The sequence below is a fragment of the Neomonachus schauinslandi genome, chromosome 13 (genome assembly GCF_002201575.2).
Source record: "Neomonachus schauinslandi chromosome 13, ASM220157v2, whole genome shotgun sequence".
NCBI lineage: Eukaryota > Metazoa > Chordata > Mammalia > Carnivora > Phocidae > Neomonachus > Neomonachus schauinslandi.
The window spans coordinates 75830975-75834055 of record NC_058415.1 but is presented as its reverse complement, the minus strand read 5'-3'; the positions used below and the strand labels follow the sequence as shown (position 1 = coordinate 75834055).

At 52.5% G+C, this 3081-nt stretch overlaps 1 protein-coding gene across 1 annotated transcript in view; it reads right to left on the bottom strand.

The window, feature by feature from the left end:
• PAPPA (pappalysin 1) overlaps nucleotides 1-3081 on the bottom strand; it is a 253181-nt gene that overhangs the window by 240635 nt on the left and 9465 nt on the right. The window contains exon 2 of the mRNA XM_044920426.1: nucleotides 2937-3079. Within this exon, the coding sequence (XP_044776361.1) occupies nucleotides 2937-3079 (143 nt within the window). The remainder of the gene's footprint in view (nucleotides 1-2936; nucleotides 3080-3081) is intronic.

The following is a 3081-nucleotide window of genomic DNA, read 5'->3' as shown; positions in this document are numbered from 1 at the left end:
GGGGGGGGGGGGGGGGGGGGGGGGGAGCGGGGAGGGGACGGGTAACCCCTACGGACCCCTTTTCACTATAGCCTTAAAGGATTCTTCAATCAAGACCCTCCGTCATTGGTGGGCCCATGGGAGAAGCCTGGACACAAGTACTTTCTAACTTTGTTTTTGCCTGCATCAGCCTTTCCCTTTTTATTTATTAATATATATATATATATTTTTTTTCTTCTTCCCTTTTGGAAAAATAAAAGGCATGTTTTCTGAGCTTCAGAAGCACGCTGCTCCTTTCCTCCTTCCCCCTGCCTCTCCCGAGCGCGCCTGTCTGAACCAGTGTCAGTGAAGTTTGAACCGGGGCAGAAATAGCATCCCAGGCTGATCTGGGAGCACAGCCCGCCTACCAGGAGCAGCAAGGCCTGCCTCTGCCAGACGACAGACCCGGTTAACAGCACCGTAAAATTAGACCTTTACGAAACCCAATTGAATCCTGCAGCAAAGCGTGATGTAAGGCAGCCTGGCCTGACAGCAAGGCAGCAACCCTCTGCCTGAAATAGCAGTGCGCTCCCTGCTGAGAGATGCCTGCTCTCTCAAGATAGGGGACCAGGGATTCCTACGAAAGTGGCGACGCCCAGCCGGAGGGAGCCGGCCGAGGTCAGGCAGCAAACCGGGCGCCGGAGGTCGCGGGCGGGCAGGACGTGGCTGGGCACCGGCGTCCGGGCTGCCCACCTAGGCCCTGCCTCTCCCCGCCTGAACTTACACGAACGGAGGAAGGAGCCGAAAAAAAGTGCTTCTGCAAAGAACCTCTGTTTGTTTGCTTTTTAATTCAAGGAGAAGCAGGTTCTTTTTAGTCCAACAGTCTGTACCGTGTGGAGGATACGCAGAATGAGTCTTTTCTGGCTCAGGGCCAGGTGTTTACACACCGCCAATTCTGGCTCAGACTCAACAAGGGGAGGGAAAAAAAAAAATCCACCAGAATCCTCAGGAGAAAAGCTCCTGGCTTTCTGGTACTACAGGACAGCGGTGCCTTTTCTTTCTTTCTTTCTTTCTTCCTTCCTTCTTCTTCTTCTTCTTTTTTTTTTTTTTTTTTTTCATTTTGAGAGGAATGTTATTTCCACACATAAAATGGGCCAGGCATTTTATACAAGCAATAATAACCTAATGTCCCCCATCCAATTAAAGTATTTTACTGCACAATCTTTGTGTGAGAGTGAATGAGTGCTCAAGAGAACGCGTGTGAAGAGAGGCTCCTTGTCTGAATTATAGACATTTATAAAGCAGGCTCCTGAGGAATCCCAGGTGTTATATATATATATTTTTAAAAAAATGTATTTACTACCTTTTCATTGATGATACCTATATAACCCTGGGCCCTCCCCTCTGGAAGAAAAGCATTCCAACTCACTAGCATGACAGGTAAAGCTTAGGAAAAATCAGATCTACTCATTTTTTTTTCATCATCCCCAAGGAGTAGGCTCTGTGCTTCTCCGATGTTCCGAAAGAGAAGTAAACATACCATAGCCCCGAATTATCACCATCGTCATTATTATTATTATAAATAACACTTTACCTCTATTCTACAGTATACCCCGCTTCAGGTGCCTAGGACCTGGGAGCTAACAGTGAATGAGCTCAGTTTCCCTCTCCTTCTTGGGGTGGTGGTGGGGGAACAGTGAGAAAAAAATAGCATGTGATGACGTCAGATGTGGGGGAAAGTCACTTTCTTGCTCTCGGTTTGGGAGGGAGCGGGAGACTGGGAGCTTTGGGGACAGATTCTTGCTATAGCAGCAGAGTTTGGGTCCCCTGAAATGGGCTTCACTGTGCGTCAGCACAACATCTGAGAAAGTCCACAGCAAGACAGAAAGAGGCAGAACTGCCAGAAGAACTCACAGTTTTCCCTTCGAAGAAAGTGTGTGTGTAAGGGGGTGGGATCGCGAACCGCCTCCACACGTTTCCTAGCTGCAGTGAAGGGGGAACCCCTACTCTCACTTTAAGACGTCCTAGGACATGGCAAGATTGTTTGTGCAGGAAGGGAATCTCCCAGTCTCAGTCAGAAGAGGCAAAACTTTCCTTCTCTCCTCCAGCGCCGCCCCCCCTCCGCCCCCCAGTTGTATTAAAGGCATTGCCACAGATTCATTTAGAGGGGGGGAAATGGATGTTGGAGCATTTCTAAGGTTTGCAACCCTCGCAAAGTGTCCGGTTTCACTATGGGCTTTGCTGTGGAACAGGGAAAGGGAGGGTGAAGAGGGAGAACTCAAATTCATTACGGGCTCGTAAAAGTCCCAAATGAGGAAAGCGCCCCGTTTCGCAGCCCAGTCCGGAGAAGACTGGCTGGGTGTGCATTAGAAAGGTTTTGCCCAAGTCCTGAGTGACAGGCAGCGGGCTTTAAAAGCCAGGGTATGGGATGGCGGGGTGTGTGTGTGCAGGGGAGAAGGGGGTGCATGCCACAGGCAGGCATCAAGCAGAAAGCAACTTTGGGGCACTTCGAGGACTTCTAAGTCCTTCTGATCACAACAACCCTGTTCTTGCAGGCTTTCAGGGTAATGGGCCCAAATGAAGGGGTGGGGGCTCACCTCCATTAAAAAGTCAAAGAAATCAATAATCCCCTGGCCTCTTTTCACATGCATCCCTATTGGGTCATCCTCCCCTCCATCCCAAACAGAGACGGTCCCTCTGACCATCTCGAACACGATGTACGGGCACAAGGCTCCCCAGGGATCAGCCCTCACTGACTGCGGGTCCGGCCCCCAGGAGCGCTCCCTGAGTTTCTCCCCAGGGACCAGGCAAAAAGCCTTCCTAGTGCGCCCATTCCGCAGATGGGGCAAAGTGAGGCTTGCAGCTCGCCCGGGTGCCTCGGTGCCTCCAGCCGGGCTTCTCCCGCCCAGACACACCAGCCAGCCCCCAACCGGCCCCGCCACCCAAGCCCGGGCACCCGCCGGGGCGCCCTCGCCTACCTGTGATCACCGCCGGAGACCTCTGGCCACCCTCCGCTCGCAGCCACACTTGCAGCGTGAACGCGTCCCGGGGCAGCTCGAGGTCGGCCCGGAGGCGCAGCTGCTCGCCTCGCCCGCTGAAATAGAGCGCCCGGCTCGGCGGGCT